The sequence below is a fragment of the Fusarium phalaenopsidis genome, assembly GCF_050370095.1.
Source record: "Fusarium phalaenopsidis strain FUZ10S chromosome Unknown contig_32288, whole genome shotgun sequence".
Classification (NCBI taxonomy): Eukaryota; Fungi; Ascomycota; class Sordariomycetes; order Hypocreales; family Nectriaceae; genus Fusarium; species Fusarium phalaenopsidis.
In genome coordinates, this window is record NW_028145412.1 from 1,204,729 (window position 1) to 1,220,975 (window position 16,247).

Here is a 16,247-nt window from a genome sequence, read left to right on the forward strand (position 1 = left end):
ACAAAGGGTGATATAAACTTGGGATCCAGCATCTATTCCCAAGGTCTGCGGCGCGGTGCTTGCGGCATTTGCGGCATCAGCGGGCCGTCACGGACCGCAGGCGGCGGTTTATTCCTCTTATCACGCCGCATCTCGACCAGTCTTGGATCTGCAGGAGGCAACTGGTTCTTATTTGGTGACTTCCCCTGTTGTTATACCAGGGCTCGGGGTGCTGCTAACTCAAATATTGCTGCTAGCCGTTTTCCACTACCACGACCTCACCGTACAAGTTCACACTAGCATGATTCAATGTGATGACAAGGCAGGATTTATTCAATGGGTAGCCCATCAACTCCAGGCGGCTATCCGGAAAGTACCAGGTGAACAAGATGCTCCGGGCGATTTCAGCATGCCTTTTCACTCATTCCACATTCGATGCTCACAGCTAACCCCGGCTTGATCATCACGTTTGCGACTTATGTCATTATTCAAACCTCACGTTCGTCCCTGGCTTGGTGTTGACAGTCAGAGTACTTCCCATCTTAGTCAGTTCTGCGATCATCATTGTCTCGACTCCACACCGGGGCAACTCACAAGACATCAGGTCGGGAATAGCTTCCAACGGGGTCGAAATCAAGCTTGAACATAATCTGAGCTGGGCAGTTCCTCTAACAGCGTCATGACCTGAACTTACCCTGGATTCTGAAATCTCCGATGCATCTAGACTCGCGTAGATAATATCTTCTTTGTCCCAGACGGGTTCGGCCAAGAAGGTGCCCAGTGGCCCGACGATGCATGACCCCCCTCTGTTTACTATGTCTTCGGCTTCCCAACGAGACCCATCGGGTTTCCGATCGCTGTGCTCCGGTGTGAACGGCGGGTAGTCGGGTGGAAAATCTGACACTTTGCAGACCGAGTTGACTGATATGACGAAGCAGCGACCTTCTTTTGCAATATGCTGCATGGTTGCAGTCCATTCAGGCAAGTCGTCAGCGTTAGGTGCGATGTATATCCTATGGTAGGTGGCCTGGTATTAATAAAATTCAGCATGGTAGTTATCTGGACCACCTACTCGATGCCTTGTTGATACAATGCCATGCGTGCTGCGGGCATGTAGTTCTCCCAGCTGTTGGATGAAGAGTCAGCACACACACAAGAGCCGGCGTGATACTCAACACTACCATATCAGAGTCCCAACCTTGCCGAGCTGCGTTTGTACCACTTGTAAGCCATCACCGGCACCACGACCCCAAACCAATCGCTCAGCGGCGGTTGGTATCAGCTAGAATTAATTGAGTATTGGTAGCACATCCATCCAGGACGGAGCGAGGCTTCTCACCTTGCGATGCTTGTAAAGCAGGTCTCCAGTGCGGTCAAACGACACGGCCGTACAGTAAAGGGTTCCTCCATCCTTCTCGATGATTCCAACATGGAGGAACACGTTGTTTGTTTTGGCTGTCTTCTTCAGAGTGTCAAAAGCCGGGGACGGAATCGCAACGGCCGACGCCGCGTAGCGAGCATACCACTTCCGGCCTTCCATGTGGTCAGCCGACGTAATTACTTCCAACGGAGTGTTCTTGCTTCCCTTACCTCGAGGTTCACGGGCGCCGATGGTAGCATCGAAAGAATAGCGCCAAGGGTATGCGGAGAGAAAGGCCTCGCTAGATCCCCGTTGTTTCAGTGCTGCTTTACGCAACAGGTTGCTAGAGAAAGACTCACGAAAAGACGACAAGGTCAGCGCCTGCCTCAGCTGCTTGCGCCGTCAATCTCTGGAGCTTCTCCAAGCTTGCATCCAAGTCGAATGAAACCGGAGCCGCTTGGACTGCGGCGACTTTGACGGGGGTGGTCGATGACATGGTGATCGTCCAGTGGCAGTCCAATAAGAGAGAAAAAGATGTGGCTGGAGAGAATAGTACAGAAGATGGTGGGGGAATGCGAGGAAAAGAAAGAACACGAGCACGTCAGCTTCGGCCTCTGATAACATGCCCTGGTTGCCGTGGCCCCCACAAGTTCAAACACCGAATGGAAGCACCAATTCGCAGCAAACACCGAGATAAAGATCGATGTCGACCCAGGATTTACGGGGGAATATACCGTTGCTGACAGCCCAAAACTTAACACCAGTGTCTCCGTTTCTTTCTACCGTGCCGATGGGATCTCGAAGTCTCGTCGCCAACTGACATTATGTTGATCCAACAATCCCACCTTTAGATCTTCATCATCTTCGAGTATTTGCCATGGTTTCGAAAGCTATCTGTAAGTAACCGTTGGCAGAATGCTGCATCTTCCCCTCCAGTTCTGACCATCACAAGTGCTCGACAGCAACCCACACACCAACAACTACTATGCCAAGCTCATTAACCATCAAAATTATGCCCTAATTCCTCGTCTCGAACTCGAAACCGGCCAGAGTCTGAACAACTGCCCGATTGCATACCAAACCTGGGGATCGCTCAACAAAGACGGCGACAATGCGTTAGTTGTCTGCCATGCCTTGACCGGTAGCAGCGACGTTTCCGACTGGTGGAGTCCACTGATCGGGCCTGGAAAGGCTCTTGATCCACGATACTACTTCATCTTTTGCGGCAATGTTCTTGGATCCCCTTACGGAAGTGCATCGCCCGTCACCATCAACCCTGCCACAGGTCGATGCTATGGTACCGATTTCCCATCAACAACGATACGGGATGACGTACACGCCCACAAGCTCGTTCTATATGCCTTAGGTGTTCGTCAGATAGCAGCCGTTATTGGAGGCTCTATGGGAGGCATGGCGACTCTAGAGTGGCCACTGTGTACACCGCAGGGATACGTCCGGAACATCATACCTATCGCGACTGCAGCTGATCACTCTGCTTGGGGGATATCTTGGGCAGAGACCCAGCGGCAATGCATCTACGCGGACCCCAAGTTCAAGGATGGACACTATGAGCCTGTCCCGGAGAGTCAACCATCCGCGGGATTGGCCGCGGCTCGGATGATTGCCATGTTGACGTATCGGTCCTGTACCAGCTTCGACAGCCGTTTTGGACGCAAGCCTCAGAGACACACCAAGTCAACAGCTTCCAACCAACTGGACATAGACAAGTCCAAAAAGCCGGTTGGTGAGTATCAGCACAAAGAATATGTTGCGATCAAGGGAAGAAAGGACAAGATAGTCTTTTCAGCACAAGGCTACCTCCACTATCAAGGTGAAAAGTTCATCAAAAGATTCGACGCCAACTGCTTCTTGCATCTGTCCAACAAGATGGATTCCCATGATGTCACCCGGAACCGAACCACGAAACTAGACACTGGTGCTTTGAAGGAGGTGCTCGGGTTCATACCACCTGGAGCACTGGTCGTCAGTGTTGAGTCAGACGCGCTCTTCGTACCAGAACAGCAAGAGAAGCTTGCTACCTGCCTTCCAGAGGCGTCACTTGAGATTCTCGAGTCATCAGATGGTCACGATGGATTTCTGTTGGAGTTTGAACAGCTTGACCGCATCATCCAGCTCAAATTGAGAACAGCCTTGCCTCACCTCTACTCATCTATAGCATCGTTAGACTTGGCCTCAGTGCCACAAACTACTCAAAACAACACTGTAACTGAGAAAAGTTTAGTGGGGGAAACAGATGGATGGTGGTAGCCGAGAGGATAGTTCGGGCCTTGGTTCTTAGCGCAGCCATATATGAATGAGATGTCCTTGTCTAGCTCTTCATGACAAGATTCCAAATCGGATATTATCTCATTAGTTTAATGTATCCTTCATAAGACCTTAGTCGACGTGCATAGGTTACGGTTCATTGAAGTACATGCTTTATTTCACCATCGTGGATCATGCACGGAATCAGTGTATCATGATGAGGACCAGGCATGTATATGTGGGTGAACCTGCGTGGGAGCGTGAGTATGTCGCAATTGTGTCTTTTGCTGTTGTGACCGATGGTCTCTTCCGGAAACGTCATTAATGATAAGCGTGAGCATGCCGCCGCAAGCGGTTTACTGATATGTGATGGCCGAGAGTGATCTCACGAATGCGGATCTCCGAAGAAGCAAACCAATCCCCAGCCCAGACCCTTTATCAAACACCGACAGCAGTCTCCATTCAGCCACTGTAATAACCGCAGATCCCGATCTAGTCTCTCAACTTGATTGTTGTCACAGCCATGGCCTCGAGGAAAAAGAAGCTGGCTTGTGACAATATTGACTGAACTCTTGCTCTTTCACATCTTGATCGTTATTTCGGTCCTCTAATTTTTGCTCCAATTTGCTTGGCCCTCGTACCACCCACCATGGAGACCCCAGACACTGGAAAGCACTGGCTGGTGCAAAAGTATGGAGGAACCAGCTTGGGCAAACTCCTTGATTCTATCTCCAATCATATCATCCCCTCTTACTACCACGACTATAACCTTGCTATTGTCTGCTCCGCTATCTCCGGCTCTTCCAAAGCAAGCGGTACCACGAGCTTGTTGATCCAGTGCATCTCACATGCCGAGGCTGGGCCTGCTGCTTGCGGGCAATTGCACGAGTGCGTCGATGTCATTCTCAAAAATCACACCGATATTCTTCAAACCCTTTCTGAAAGCCCAGAGTACGTGGGTTCAGCCGCTGGCACCTACCAAACTGCTCTGGCTACTGTCCAGGGGCTTTGTGAGGACCTCCGCACGTTTCTCCTCGCAGCGCAGACGGTCAGGGACTTGTCACCCCAAACACGAGATCGCATCATTGCCCTGGGAGAGAAGCTTGCATGCATCGTTCTGGCTGCTGTGCTTACCGGAAGAGGCATACCTGCCGAGGCTGTGATGCTGGATAATGTCGTGGAGGCTGTATTCGGGAGAAGCCTGTTGGATCAAAAGTCAGCGCTCAACGACCTTGGCGGCGACTTTTACCGCGCCCTTTCCGGCGAGATCGCAAAGAGAATCCACACATGCGGCAGCAAGGTGCCCGTTCTGAGCGGCTTCTTCGGCATCATGCCTGAGTCTCTTCTCAAAGCAGTGGGCAGAGGCTACTCGGATCTCTGCGCCGCCATGTGCGCTGTGGGCGTAAACGCGGTCGAGCTACAGATTTGGAAAGAGGTGGATGGAATCTTCTCCGCAGATCCACGAAAGGTGCATTCTGCGAGGTTGCTCTCGACTGTCACTCCAGACGAAGCCACCGAGCTGACCTACTACGGGAGTGAGGTCATCCACCCGCTCACGATGGATCAGATACGGCATGCCAGCATCCCCCTGAGGCTCAAGAACGTATTCAATCCTTCAGGGTCGGGAACTGTCATCTATCCTTCGCAAGCATTCTCGCCAATTCTTGCACCAGTGACCCCCCCTCAATCGGATAGCGAATCTGGCAGCAGTGCCTCTTGTCCCACCGCAAGCTTCATGCTCCAGAATGGATACCATGGAGCACAACAAGTACGCCGCCGACCTACTGCTGTGACTGTCAAGGATTCAATAATCCTGGTCAACATTGCTTGCAATAGGAACACCAAGTCTTATGGGTTGTTGTCTGGAGTATTTGGGCGACTTGAGGAGTTGGGTGTCAATGTTGACCTTGTCTCAACGAACGAGAGGAATGTGAGCGTTGCATTTCAGGCCACTGATGAGAGTGAAAACATCTCTCATCGCCTAAGAACAGAGTTAGAGAAATGTGGCAAGGCAAGTCAAGCCAGCCGTTTATGGTGTCTAAGAAGCTAACCTCTACCAGGTCATCGTCACAAGAGACATGGCCATTGTTTCTGTCATTGGGCACAAGATGCGCAACAAAGTCGGTGTTGCCAGTGAAATCTTGTCAACGCTGGCCGCTGCAAAGATCAACATCTATCTGGTTAGCCAGGGCGCGAGCGAGATCAATGTGTCGTATGTGCACAACCATTCAGTGATGATGTTCATGACCCAGCTAACCTTGCTCTACAGATTGGTGGTACGGTCTGATGATGCAAATCTTGCATTGAACACCATACATGATCAAGTGTTGAAGATCCCGTCACATCAAGAGCAAGAGCATGACTTTATCAAAGGTATGACCATCTACCTGATGCCCTTGGAGATATGATATTAATACACATAGGCCCTTGGCTTTACTGATTTGCTTTGACCGTCCTGATAAGACGCATCCTTGTGGACGAGATCCAGTGAGATGTCAGTACTTGTCTCAGCTTCGATGTGGAATTGGATTGTTAGATACTTTTTCTGTCATTTAGCTCAGAGCCTGGCAGACTGTTTCTCTTAATCTAGAAATACACATTTCTGTCAGGCGTATTGTAGATTGTCTGTGAAGGGTATGGATAGATAATGACTACATATGTGCCCCCGTCCCATGCTACTCCACTGACAGCAAAAGTGAAGCTCAAGCGAGGGTGGGCGTGTAACTCCAACCCGATTTGTTTGGCATTTTCTCGTAGCGTCTTGGCCATTTCCTCCAGAAAATAAGCGTCGATTGTTTGCCGTAAAAGAACAAAAATATGGTTGCTGTTGTCGGAGATGCCGGAGTCTCGTCAAATTCTCTAGCTTGGCGATTTCCACGCACAGGCAGAGAATGTTCCATCACCCCTGCGGACTCGAACACCGAGATAACGTATGCCATCGGCTAGCAATTTGATAAGGGTTTGATAAGAGATATCACTCAGGTCTGAACAGACCCCGGCTTATCGCTTATCATACCTAGATTACAGCTATGTCCGAGTCGGCGTCTATAGGGTAAGGCCGGGTTTCCACGGTGTTTGATCCAGGTACGGGGTACATGGGCTCGGCTCCGATACATTGGCTCGGAAGAGTACTGTAATTGGATCTTAAAGTGATTGGAGGTCTAGTATACCATATGTTGAGTGTCTTGGGCCATTATCAGTCCTTCATCCCTTTGTCTTAACTCTGCACCATGGTGAATCAAATCTCCAGAAAGAAATGTGGTATGATGTGCTTTATGGCTGGCGTGCCATACAGGGCAAAACTGGTACTGAGATAACGTTTTTAGGTGTTCTCGGTGGAACAGGCTCCGTTGGCCAACGATTTATCCTCCTTCTTGAACAGCACCCTTACTTGAAGCTTCAAGCTATAGGTGCCTCGTCCCGTTCCGTCTGCAAGAAGTACCGGGATGCGGTTCGGTGGAAGCAGGCCTCTCCGCTGTCTCCCGAAGCAGCCGAAATACTGGTAACCGAGTGCGAGCCCTGTCAGTTCAGTGATTGCGACATTATCTTTAGTGGTCTGGGCTCGGGTGTTGCTGGTGATATTGGTGAGCTACTTCGTCCACGCCCCTGGTACCATGGCGATGCTGAATGTGTTCAGAAATGGATTTCCTCAAGGCTGGATTTCCCGTATTCTCAAACGCAAAGAACCACCGTAGCAACCCTCTTGTGCCTCTGGTTGTTCCAACAGTCAACCTTTCACATCTGGACCTGATCCCCCACCAACAATCTGCATTCAACCAGTCCAAGGGCTTCATCGTCTGCAACTCGAATTGCGCCGTCATAGGTCTTGTCGGTCCACTATCAGTTCTTCAAAAAGCATTTGGTCCAATTTCTACAGTCTCGGTCGTTACGATGCAAGCCATTTCTGGGGCCGGCTATCCTGGCGTCCCGTCTATCGATGTCATTGACAACATCATCCCATATATCGAAGGGGAAGAGGACAAGCTGCAATCCGAGGCAAGGAAAATTCTCGGAACCATGAATGCTGGCAAGACGGGCTTCATTGAACAAGACTTGATCGTCTCGGCAAGCTGCAATCGAGTTCCAGTGATAGACGGCCACATGGCATGCGTGAGCCTTAGCTTCAGCAAACGCCCACGACCCAGCGTTGCCGAGGTCAAAGAAGCATTGGGATCTTCAGTCTCGGATGCAGAGAAGTTGGGATGTTGGTCTGCTCCAAAGCCGCCTTTCCAGATCTTTGAGGAGCAGGACCGGCCACAGCCACGACTGGATCGCAATCTACAGGGAGGATACACTATTAGCATCGGAAGAATCCGTGCCGATGATGTTGGCATATTTGATCTTAAATTTGTGGCTCTTAGCCATAACAGTACGTCATCCGCGGAACGAAGACTGAGACTTGAGAATTCTGACATGTAATAGCTGTGCTGGGTGCTGCCGGATCATCCATTCTGAATGCGGAAGCGGCCGTTCTGAAAGGCTTTATTTAGCAGTGTAGTACATAGATGCTCTCACAAAGGAAGTGCATCGTTGTTTGTAGATGCGAACTAGGACCCCCTCCGATCTACAGCTAGCCCGTTTCATTGTATGGTCTCCCGGCATAATCGATAGCTCAATGAACATCCCAGAGATTTATGTCTTGCATTTCTTTCATCTTCCACTCCCAAATGAGGAAGCGGGGAACGTTGCTGCATGTCTCAGGTCGCGTCCCCAGCCAGCCTCACAGCCCCCCGTCAGCTGCCCACAGGCACCGGAGCGTTAACCGTTCAGGTAAGCGGGCGCTTCGGGCCGTAGCGAGCTGCATAGTCTAGACGAATGAATTGCCAATATTTGGCTTGAATAGCTCAATTGGGCGGGCATCCTTCTCGAGTGCTGCTGGCGGCTTGGCTTGGGTCGCTTTCAGAGTCTGCAAACCAGCCTTCAGGCGAAGCATTCTGCGAGAAGCAATAACCGAGCTCTGGTCCATATAAGAGCTCTCAACATGCCTTGTTCAATACTCTTCAACCCCAACCCCAACAACTTCCTCTCCTCTTCAAACAACACTTCTACTCTTACAAAAACTCCCACTTCTTAATCACCATGTTCGTCTATCAGGGAAAGCTTCAGTGGTTCAACTACGGCCAGGATGAGACCTTGGCCGTCGTCTTGCCCAATGGCTTTGCCCGTGACGGCGACACTGCCTACATCTTCTCTCAATGGACTGTGGACGCCCAGGGAAGGAAGAAGTACAACTGGTTCCAAACCCTCGTCGTTTCGAACCTGACAAAGACTTCATGCGGCGATGATTCCTTCGTCCTCAAGGGTGCCTACTACACATGGAAGATCACCACCCAGCAGACCTACAGCAAGATCAGCATCACCATGTCCAACCCCCAGAAGGACAAGAGCACCATGACTGCCGACCGCGTCTGGGAGTCCAAGGGCGAGCAGGACACTGGAGATGCCCGCATCTGGACTGGCAAGTTCAACTACATCCAGTATGCGAGCAACGAGCCGGCCATCTTCATCGCCCCCGACGGTTTTGGTGACGGCAAGCCCATCCTCTCCCTCTGGCAGTGGACAAAGAACGCCAACGGAGAGCCCAAAGCCCCGTCCTTCCGCAATTGTGTTCAAAAGGCGCTGAGCAAGCCTGGCTGTGGAAACTATCAGTTCAGCTTCACCGACTACTACACCCTCACATGCACCTGGAACGACAAAAATGAGTCACTTGCAGCTCGCTTGAGATATGGAAGTGGCCAAGAATATGATGTGGCTACTCTGAACCTTTCCGCCAAGATTGAGCGAGAGGGCCGCGACAGCCAGTAAGTTACACGTAACACGCTTCGTATACAATGCTAATAAACCTGATTACAGCTCCTTTGACCCCCCTGAGACCCCTGGAAAGAAGGAGGAGGTTGTGACTCATATTCCCCAGGCTCAGCCTTCGCTTCGCCGCCTCCTGACTCCCCTTCCGTTCCCCCCTAAGCTGTTCGACACTCTGGAGCACACTGCCGCTTTTCTCGACCAAGCTGGCTACCTTGCCAGATATGCACAGGATGTAAGTAACCGTACCAAGTCCTCTGTTTTGGGCATCCGCTAACCATATTCAGCGCTTCGCTGCTCTAGACGCCGACTACCATGTTCAAGTCCACCTGGTTGAGGCTCTCCAGAAGGAGAACATCAATCTCAAGGAGCAAATCAAGAAGCTCACCGACGCCCTCCGACTCGCCAACTCCCAAGCGGACGAGCTTCAGAGACAGCTTGATGCGGCCAAGGCTGGCGCCAAGAAGAAGGAAGAGGAGCTCAGGAAGAGAATCCAGGAGCTTGAGAATGAGAACATCAAGGACGACAAGCTTGTCGATGATCTTCGCAAGCAGCTCGCTGATTTGCTGGCCAAGATTACCCAGCTGGAGAACGACTTGGCTGCCCTTCTGGTTGAGAAGAAGACTCTCCTCTCTCAGATCACCACCCTGCAGGAGAGTGTTGTGGGCCTGGAGGCCCAGAAGGTGGAGCTTGAGAACTCCCTGAAGGTCCAGAAGGACCTCAACGATGCTTTGGAAAAGAAGAACGCCGATCTTACCCAGGAGAACAAGACCCTGACGGACGAGAAGATCGCTCTTCAGGCCCAGCTTGCCAAAACCCAATCTGAGCTCGCCGATACTCAGGACAGTCTCAAGAAGACCCAGCTTAATCTCGACAGCGCCAACAAGAAGCTCAAGAGAACCGAGACCAAGCTCGAGGACAGGGAAGGGGACCTTGAGAGGCTCAGGGATTTGTTGGTCAAGGCTGACAGGAAGATCAACAAGCTTGAGGACCGGTTGGCTGACAACGACATTGACTTTGACGACCTCAAGTAGCTTACTTGAAAGTAGGAACCGACATGGCCAAAATAGCCAATCGGGAGGAGTGGGCTTGGCGATGGCACCTGGGTGGTTTGTAGGAGGACTCTGCGCGCTACTGTTGGGCGTTGTCACATTGAGTCGGGTTCATCGAGAGTAGTTAATGACATTAATGAGCTTGTGGATTAAATATAGTATCTAAACAGTTCTTTTCCAATCCATATTTCTCCGTGGGCCCTTATGCGCTGCTGGGAGTAGTGTGGATTGAGGACAGCGCGTCTAATAGACATCTAATAGGCATCAACTATGGTCCTAAATCCCGACCAGCTCTACTGATTTCTCCCAGCACTTGACAGCTTTCTCGACATCGTAAGCATGGGCCCCATAGCCAGGGTTCGACTGTGGGGTAGAAGGATCCCAAGCCTCTGCAATGCTGCAATCCTCAAGATATTTGCCACCCTTCCCGTCCAATGTTGAAGCCACTGCAGCCCATACGCTGGTGGAAGCCCCCGGTTCGGGATTCTTCAGGATGGACGCAAGGTAGGGGTCAGCCATGGTTGCTCCCCGTTGATCGCTAGACATGTGACGTCCAAGGTCGGTCTGGACGAAGCCAGGATGAACGCTCCATGCGTGGATGCCCGAAGCGCCGTACCGCCTTTCAATCTCATTCGCCATCCACAAGTTCGCCGTTTTGCTTGCTCCGTATGCTACCATGGGATCATAGTTGCCCTCAAAGTTCACGTTGCTCGGGTCAAACACTCCCCAACGATGGGCAGCCGAGGACAGTACGACGACTCTGGAACTCTGCCCGTGAGTTGCTGCCGCCAACAGTGCAGGTCGGAGGAGGTTGAAGAGAAGGAAATGTCCAATATGATTCGTGCCCAGTTGTGTCTCGAACCCGTCTTTAGTACGGCCTTCGGGAGTGGCCATGACTCCTGCATTGCAAATGAGGATGTCAAGAGTGTTGCTCTTAGAGAGGTATTCGGCTGCACAGGCCCGCACGCTTTCGAGAGAGTCGAGAGACAGCCCCAGGAGGTGGACACGGTTGCTCTTGGCCAGGTTGCCGAGAGCTTCCTTCGCCTTATGCAAGTTTCGTGCCGTGAGATAGAGTGTTGCCCCGGTTAGGAAGAGTGCCTGGGCAGTTTCAACACCGATTCCTGAGGAACAGCCGGTAATGAGGACAGAATTCCCGACCAGTCGCCCTTCCAAGCCTTCATCCTGGATGATCTGTTTGGCGCTGGGGCGACCATCTCCAGGGCCATTTGGAGAACGATGGGCCGAAGAATAGGGTGATGCCATAATTTATGAGAGTTGAAGTACTGCTCGAAGAGGGAAGAGAAAGTGAAAGGTGAAGAAGTGATGTTTGGATAAGAACTGGCTTCATCAGTTTGCCCTTATATCTCGTCTTCGAGATGGCACTAGATAGATCTTTTCGGCTTTAAGAGCTTAAATCCTTTCTATCGGGTCCGTTTGCTCTCTGGCCCGAACAAACTCCTCTATTCCCGGTATCGCTTTGCATTGCCTCTCCCACATAGTCCCTATTGACAGGCGATAATCCCACATCGGCGGGCAGCCAATTAATTAATCAGTTACCAAGCCACGCCATCATTTTACTTCCGAGGGTTGGTTAATCGTGAGCTTCTCAAACGCCACTCCCATGAGACACGGTCTTCTGGCTCAGTTATCCCATCGGGGGCCAGGCTTCAACTATAACAAAGAACACGTTATCAACACGTCATGGCATCGTATCCCAATGCTAACACTGTGGCTTTTTCTTTTAGTCTTTCTGCTGCCTACAGTAGAAGACTTATACCTAGCTACCCATGAGACACGCTAAGGGCCAAATTAACAACACTTCGTATGATGGGCCTGCATAGGAGCTTGCAGAAGGCTAGCAAAAATCTCTGTTGTGTAAGCCGTTACACCCCCTAGCATACCGATGAGCGCACAATTCAGGGCGCTATTTTGCCAAGAGCTAGCGAAAAGAGGCAAAGTTTAGAGGCATGGGCAACGGGATATTATATCTAAATCGAGGCTATTCTGGTTAGTCTTAGGGATGAAGGCTCTTCATTCAACAAATCTCACATGTCATACCAAGCTGTTGCTGATCGAGCTCGAAAGAATGACTTGACGAAAACTTGATTTAGGCTACCTAGGTACAGGAAACATTGTCCTCGGGACTTTAGGATGCAAGGTAGCTTGGTGTCCATTTCATGTAAATAGACAATCAAGGGTGCAAGTCAGAAAATAGTCTAGTCGGCCCTGGAGATCTTGAATCCCCCTGGAACCCGCGTTTGAAACGGTCCCTTTGGATCGTACTTGGCCACAACATCGCGGATGTACTGCGCATTATCCACACCATAACCGCCCAACAGATTTTGTGATGGCTCTACATAGTTGAGGTAACGGAAGCGGATGCTTGAATCTTGAGAGATGGCAAAATCCTCCAGCTCGGCTCGTAGGGTGGTTGTGAGAAGTCGGGCGATTGCTTCTTGGTCTGCAGTCTGCACATTGACAATGTCGACCCATAACACAGAGTTATCTGTAAGAGCCGAGTCGAGCCCAAGAACATTGCCTCCGCGAATGGCTCTTCCGCAAAACGTTGGGAGGTGTTGAAAGTTAATTTGTACCTGGAAATCATCCGCTGGCATGGCCTCCTGCATCTGAGTGACGAATGCGTTCCATCTCTCAACAACGTGACGAAGAACGATTGGGTTCGCCTTGAAGGTCATGGTGACCCATACACTCCTTTTCTTTGGATTGGTGAGGAAGCTGGAGAATTCTAGACATGGGAATTTGCTTGCCTGCTTGTACCCTCAACTGTGGAGTCGGCCGCAATCGTGACCAGGTTTCGAGTTCGGAGATCTTCGGAAACGGCTGGAATGCTTGTGATCCTGTTGAAACCCGTCGAATTTCCGAGACCCTCCACATTCAGGACCGAGGCATCGATGATAATGTCGGGTGAAATAGCGGTGTTGTAGATAAAGGTAGGCGTAAACGAATCAGCGGCCTCCGACTCATCGTGGTTGGCAAAGCTGACGACCGCATCGAGAATGTCGTCTGTATAGTTTGTGCTTATTGTCCGAGAGCCACCATACAGATCCTGGGCAGGGAATGCCTCGAGATCAAAGCGAGTCACAATGCCAAAGTTGCTGCCGCCGCCTTTCAAGGCCCTATAGAGATCCTCGTTGGATGTGGCATTAGCATTGACGATTTTGCCATCAGTTAGGACAACCTCATAATTGACAACGTTGTCACATCCAAAACCACGTTGGCCTGTGTAATAGAAATTGCCGCCGCCGAGAAGAAATCCGCTGACGCCGACTCCTCCTGCACGGCTGCCAACCAGACTCACAGAGTGCTGGGCTGCGGCTTCGTAAGCAGAGTTCCAAAGAGCTCCGCCTCCAACAGAGGCGATGTTTGTGGCTTCGTCGTACTCGGTACGATTAAGCAAGCCCAAGTCAATGGCCACTCCGTTGGCGACATTGCTCGAACCGGCCCAGTGGCTATGGCCACCCCCACGGACCGCTATGTGCCAACTGCCAGCGCCGGAGCCAGTGTCAAGAAGGGTCTTTAGAACCTTGGATACTTCGTCTGTCGTTCGGGGCTGCACAATGCACCACGGCTTAAGGCGGGCACTCACTGACCAATAGGTCTGGAGGCGTTCTTCATAGCCGCTGTCTGTGGCCAGAAGAACAAGCTCCCCGAGATCATTTTCGGCAAGGGCATCGCACTACATGGTCGACAGAAGTTAGCAATGTTGACACAAGTGCCTCGAAGCCAAACACGGGATTAAACGCACAGGCGCAATGCCGGTGTGAGAGTTCGTCAGGGCAGTGACCAAGCAAGGGCTGAGGAAGGAAAAGGCGAGCGTCTTCCGCATGTTGAATAGATTGAGAAAATCTAGCAGGGAGCATTGGCGTCGAATAGTTGAGAGAGATAGAGGATGCTTCAGAATTGAGTGCATTCATTAATGATAGATAGGCACGAGGCAGTCGCGCCAGTTCTATCTTATATCACTCAACCATTATGCCTTGCGATACTCATTGCGTGTTACATTATAGCTAAAAAGGGGTAGCAAGATGGACATCGACTGAACCCAAGCCGGACATAGGCATCGCCTTATCTCCGAGTCCCAGAAACCTCTGCCAAGATGCTATCCGCAACAAGAACAAGCTAATTATTAAGTAACGGATGCAAAATACATCCATTCCAGGGACACTTATGCCAGCAAACCTTAAATCTCCCCAAGTTTTGTAAGCCTAATTGACGACGCGTCCACCGCGTAAGCTGTGCCCAGGGTCTTGGAGGGTTCCGTACTCTTGCATTCCTTTTGTGGCTGTGACCCGAGTCCACCAATCTAATAAAGGCCTTCACATATAGCTAGGCCATAATAATATTTATCTTGTACACATACATGTATATATACGTCCCGGTGGCATGGCTTAAGGTCGCTCTCCAGTTTCCCAACATCACTCATTTTTACGCCAATCTCCAAACGAAAATGAAGTTCCAAATCATTTCATTTCTGCATTTCTCTTTTGCGTTGCTCCCCTCTCAAGCTCAGGCAACTCAGGGGCAGCTGGCAAAGGCATACACCGTCTTCCAACTAAACGACAACAATACCTAGTTTGAGAATTTAGCAACGCGGTCCAATGGAGAAATTTTGGCAACAAGGATGGACTCACCAGACCTTTGGCTCATCAATCCTTCCACCCGGCGTGGTCGTTCAGTTGTCACAGTCCCTGGCGTTCTCAGTACAATCGGCATCACGGAGCACAGACCTGGAGTCTTCGTGTTTGGCGCTGGCAACTTGACCGTCAGTCCGTTGGGCATCGAGCCTGATTCAATGAAGCTGTTTCGGCTTGACTTTCACCAGAAACGTCCGTCCGTTCAGCTTATCACGGCCATGCCGGAAGCGTCACTCATCAATGACATTACTTCCTTCAGCAGAACAGAGGTTCTGGTGTCTGATATCAACTTGGGGGTGGTTTATAAAGTTAATGTTACCACGGGCGCCTCAGACACTGTTCTCTCGGGCCGGGACTTTGCGGGTATAAACGGCATTCGTGTCCAAAACGGTTTCTTGTACTATGCGAGCACATCAAATGAGACATTCTTCCGCGTTCCGATTGACGACAATGCCACTGCTACAGGCGCAGCCGAAGTCATCGCTGCAGGAGTTCCCATGGACGACTTTGCTCTCATGCCCGATGGCACGGCCTATATTACGACCATGGGCCTCAATCAAGTCGTTCGAGTTGATTCCGGAGGTCGTATGTCTACTGTTGCCGGTGCTGTCAGTAGTTTTGATATTGCCGGTGCTACCTCGGCGCGATTTGGCTCATCGAGGAACGATAGACTGGTACTGTATGTTACCACAAATGGTGGAACACCCACGCCAGTTAACGGGACGGTTACGGAACCAGCTAAGATCGTAGCAGTGAAGATAAAGAACTAGATCATAGTTCACTGGGGTCTGGCGAGGGTATTTTTCTAATAGGGATAAACTCGAAAAACCTGTAGGAAGCAGTTGGCGTCTGCTCCAGCTGTGTGAGTGTATTTCATTCGTGTACGTATGTATATAGTTTATTCCAAACCCATAATCCTCTATGGAAAACTCCCCGGTCGAAGACTATGGCCATTCACAGTGTTGCTCCGGCCTTGGTCTTGACCTCAGAAAGCTGTCAGAGGCTCGTCGTTTCTAACTCTCTTGCGTCGGTTATCCTCGTCAGTTCCGCCTGGGTCAACCGAGGATTTCCGTTTGCGAGGTTGTGGCTGAAGCGGAGGGTAAAATTTAGGAATCCCGTTTTTGTCCAGTTCCT

At 50.8% G+C, this 16,247-nt stretch overlaps 7 protein-coding genes across 7 annotated transcripts; 4 read left to right on the forward strand and 3 right to left on the reverse strand.

The window, feature by feature from the left end:
* Positions 1-1,156: 1,156 nt before the first annotated feature.
* LRP88_03972 (uncharacterized protein) lies at positions 1,157-1,835 on the reverse strand (the record flags this gene model as incomplete). Its single annotated transcript, XM_083240562.1, has 4 exons — positions 1,157-1,261; positions 1,319-1,512; positions 1,570-1,640; positions 1,699-1,835. 4 exons carry the CDS (start codon positions 1,833-1,835, stop codon positions 1,157-1,159), a joined length of 507 nt encoding a protein of 168 aa, XP_083103852.1.
* A 381-nt stretch (positions 1,836-2,216) lies between these two features.
* LRP88_03973 (homoserine O-acetyltransferase family protein) lies at positions 2,217-3,482 on the forward strand (the record flags this gene model as incomplete). The annotated part of the gene is made up of 3 exons (XM_083240563.1): positions 2,217-2,235; positions 2,292-3,411; positions 3,473-3,482. 3 exons carry the CDS (start codon positions 2,217-2,219, stop codon positions 3,480-3,482), a joined length of 1,149 nt encoding a protein of 382 aa, XP_083103853.1.
* A 771-nt stretch (positions 3,483-4,253) lies between these two features.
* Positions 4,254-8,094, forward strand: LRP88_03974 (uncharacterized protein; the record flags this gene model as incomplete). The annotated part of the gene is made up of 7 exons (XM_083240564.1): positions 4,254-5,313; positions 5,374-5,534; positions 5,665-5,816; positions 5,874-5,977; positions 6,931-7,188; positions 7,242-7,973; positions 8,027-8,094. The coding sequence occupies 7 exons, from the start codon at positions 4,254-4,256 to the stop codon at positions 8,092-8,094; spliced, it is 2,535 nt and encodes an 844-aa protein (XP_083103854.1).
* Positions 8,095-8,683: 589 nt separating this feature from the next.
* Positions 8,684-10,440, forward strand: LRP88_03975 (uncharacterized protein; the record flags this gene model as incomplete). Its single annotated transcript, XM_083240565.1, has 3 exons — positions 8,684-9,405; positions 9,458-9,641; positions 9,694-10,440. The coding sequence occupies 3 exons, from the start codon at positions 8,684-8,686 to the stop codon at positions 10,438-10,440; spliced, it is 1,653 nt and encodes a 550-aa protein (XP_083103855.1).
* Positions 10,441-10,734: 294 nt separating this feature from the next.
* On the reverse strand, positions 10,735-11,721 carry LRP88_03976 (uncharacterized protein; the record flags this gene model as incomplete). Its single annotated transcript, XM_083240566.1, has 1 exon — positions 10,735-11,721. The coding sequence occupies one exon, from the start codon at positions 11,719-11,721 to the stop codon at positions 10,735-10,737; it is 987 nt and encodes a 328-aa protein (XP_083103856.1).
* A 953-nt stretch (positions 11,722-12,674) lies between these two features.
* On the reverse strand, positions 12,675-14,305 carry LRP88_03977 (FAD-binding oxidoreductase; the record flags this gene model as incomplete). The annotated part of the gene is made up of 3 exons (XM_083240567.1): positions 12,675-13,175; positions 13,244-14,155; positions 14,225-14,305. The coding sequence occupies 3 exons, from the start codon at positions 14,303-14,305 to the stop codon at positions 12,675-12,677; spliced, it is 1,494 nt and encodes a 497-aa protein (XP_083103857.1).
* A 795-nt stretch (positions 14,306-15,100) lies between these two features.
* On the forward strand, positions 15,101-15,883 carry LRP88_03978 (uncharacterized protein; the record flags this gene model as incomplete). The annotated part of the gene is made up of 1 exon (XM_083240568.1): positions 15,101-15,883. The coding sequence occupies one exon, from the start codon at positions 15,101-15,103 to the stop codon at positions 15,881-15,883; it is 783 nt and encodes a 260-aa protein (XP_083103858.1).
* Between the last annotated feature and the right edge of the window lie 364 nt (positions 15,884-16,247).